A 2,396-nucleotide genomic window follows, 5' to 3' on the forward strand; every position below is an offset into this window, starting at 1 on the left:
TTTTCAAAGAAACTAGATGTTCCATTTCCATTAAAGTAACATACATCATAATGAGATTCTAACAATGCTTCCATTTTGCTTAAAGCAGTCTCCCCCTACACTGTGAAAACAATCCCCCCAAAAGGGCATACAACTAAGAAAAATAAAGCCCTGTGGATCTAGTTTTGTTAAATCAATTCAAGCTTTCTTAGGAGACTTGGTGGCCTTTGATGGAGATTTGGGTTCTTTGCCGGCGGCCTTTTCAGTCTTCTTCGGCAAAAGAACTGGGTTAATGTTCGGCAACACACCACCGTGAGCGATGGTTACGCCGGCGAGAAGCTTCCCTAATTCTTCGTCGTTCCTCACGGCAAGTAGCACGTGCCTTGGGATGATCCTGTTTTTCTTGTTGTCACGTGCAGCGTTCCCAGCCAATTCCAGAACCTGAATCCAAATTCAAATTAAGAAACACGAAATTCAAGTAAACGAAAACACAGTTAAAGGATTTGATTTTAATTTGATATACCTCAGCGGCCAAGTACTCAAGAACTGCAGCCAAGTAAACCGGGGCTCCGGTCCCGACCCGCTGTGAATACCTTCCTTTCTTCAAGTAACGGCCGATCCTACCAACTGGAAACTGGAGACCGGCTTTGACAGACCTTGAAACGGGCTTCTTCTTCGGGCCACCACCTTTCCTTCCTCCGGCTCCCTTCTTTACTTTTCCGGTAGTTTCCATTACTTCGAACCGACCAAATGCTTCGTTAACTTAAATCTCTTAGCTCTAAAATTAGAGGGTATTAAATGGTACAGGAGAACTGAAGGGTGGAAGGGACGACTCGGTGTTTTATAGCAGTGGATTTGGGGGAGATGGGGTGAAGCGGGCGAGGAATGAGTGCCGTTAGATGGGAACTTATTCGACGGTTCAAATTTAGATTTTGGCGATCCGTGCGATCTCGAAACAACCAATGAGAAACAAGCTATCAATTTTTTGAATTTTTATCTCATTCTGAAGTAAGTTGGGCGCCATTTACAAATATTTTTTGGTTTCCCGCTTCTGAATTTCTGGTTTTTTAAATGCATTTGTGGTTAAACATATTTGTTCGTCATTTTAGAATTTTCAGGTTGAAAGTTGAATTAATTTAATTAACTAAAAAATAAAATTATAATTATTGGTAATTATTTAATACAATGTGACGAGTTTTTTAAACTCTACAAGCGAGTTTAAAATGAAGGTTAATAAGGACACTTCTACTAAGAGTCAGGATACATTTTGTCCTCTACTTAAAACATAGATAAATTAATTCAGTATACATTTAAATTAAAGAATAAATTGTTTATTTCTATTAAAAAATTATCCCTTTATACTGTTAAAATTTGACGTCGCTGATAGAATAATTAGATAGTGATTCTTGATGTGCCACATGTATATTATGCTAATGTACAGAGACCAATTTTTAAGAGTAAAAATAGATTACAAAAATTAATAAAATAACCAATTTACTATTTGATCTAATGTAAATTGGTAGAATTAGATTCATAAGTTGAAGGTTTAGGTTTGAGTTTTATCATATTCGTTAAGCTTTACCACCAAAGCAAAGCAATTATACTCGTTATCCATTGAGCAAAGAGAAATTAAAGATCAAAAATCAAACAACTCATGAAAATTAAACCCCAATTCTGAAATCAATCACTTCAATTTCAAGAAAGAAGTCAAGACACATGAAACCCTGAAATCCCTTTCTAGAAGAGAAAGAAAATAATGAGGTAAAAATAATTGTTTGATACAAAACAAAAAGGCAAAGAGACCAATAAACAAACAAGAGAAAATACAGCTTTCATGAAATCAAATGATTAAAATTGGGGAAAAAAAGAAAATAATACCTGAATTTCCCCTCTATTTTCTCTCTTTGATAGTTGGAAAAAACTTTATGTTCATCTTTTCAGGATTTGTTAATAATTGTGTTGAATTTTTACATAAAGGGATTGTTCTAAAGAGAGAAAAATACATAAGAGAGAAAGATAAACAAAGAGGTTGAAAATAATTTTAATTTTTGGTATCCGTCACTCAACTTGTCATTTAAACAACTCCAATAAAAACCCTAACTAGACATTAGACGAAGAAGAGAAAAAAGAAAAAAAAAACCCTAACATAGACTCCAACATGGCTAGTTAAATGCCGTGCCAATTTATCGTAACGTTTGTAACAGAAAATGGTTAGTATGACCGATTTGTTGTTTTTTGAATGTTGATTGTGTAACAGCCCGATTTTGGGTCTAGATGGAACAGTGGTTTTTGGACAACAAATCCGACGAGGAAAAAAAATGTAATGGCCTGGATTTTCAGAGGTGTCGGAACGGTGATTCGAGATCACTAAATTCGACAAATGAGTAGAAAATATTATTAATTTAGTGAGTATAAGT

General features: G+C 35.1%; 1 protein-coding gene across 1 annotated transcript; it reads right to left on the reverse strand.

Annotated features, from left to right (window-relative positions):
• On the reverse strand, positions 1 to 799 carry LOC105789965 (histone H2A). The gene is made up of 2 exons (XM_012617325.2): positions 503 to 799; positions 1 to 420 (listed from the first exon to the last, which is right to left on the reverse strand). The coding sequence occupies exons 1-2, from the start codon at positions 710 to 712 to the stop codon at positions 178 to 180; spliced, it is 453 nt and encodes a 150-aa protein (XP_012472779.1). The 5' UTR covers positions 713 to 799; the 3' UTR covers positions 1 to 177.
• Between the last annotated feature and the right edge of the window lie 1,597 nt (positions 800 to 2,396).

The sequence above is a fragment of the Gossypium raimondii genome, chromosome 8 (genome assembly GCF_025698545.1).
Source record: "Gossypium raimondii isolate GPD5lz chromosome 8, ASM2569854v1, whole genome shotgun sequence".
Taxonomy (NCBI): Eukaryota; Viridiplantae; Streptophyta; class Magnoliopsida; order Malvales; family Malvaceae; genus Gossypium; species Gossypium raimondii.

Excerpts from the sequence above, each read along its gene's own strand:
- LOC105789965 (XM_012617325.2), bottom strand. The coding sequence starts at position 712 with ATGGAAACTACCGGAAAAGTAAAGAAGGGAGCCGGAGGAAGGAAAGGT. Across the intron at positions 421-502 it reads TTGAGTACTTGGCCGCTGAG|GTTCTGGAATTGGCTGGGAA; the intron begins GTATATCAAATT and ends ATTTGGATTCAG.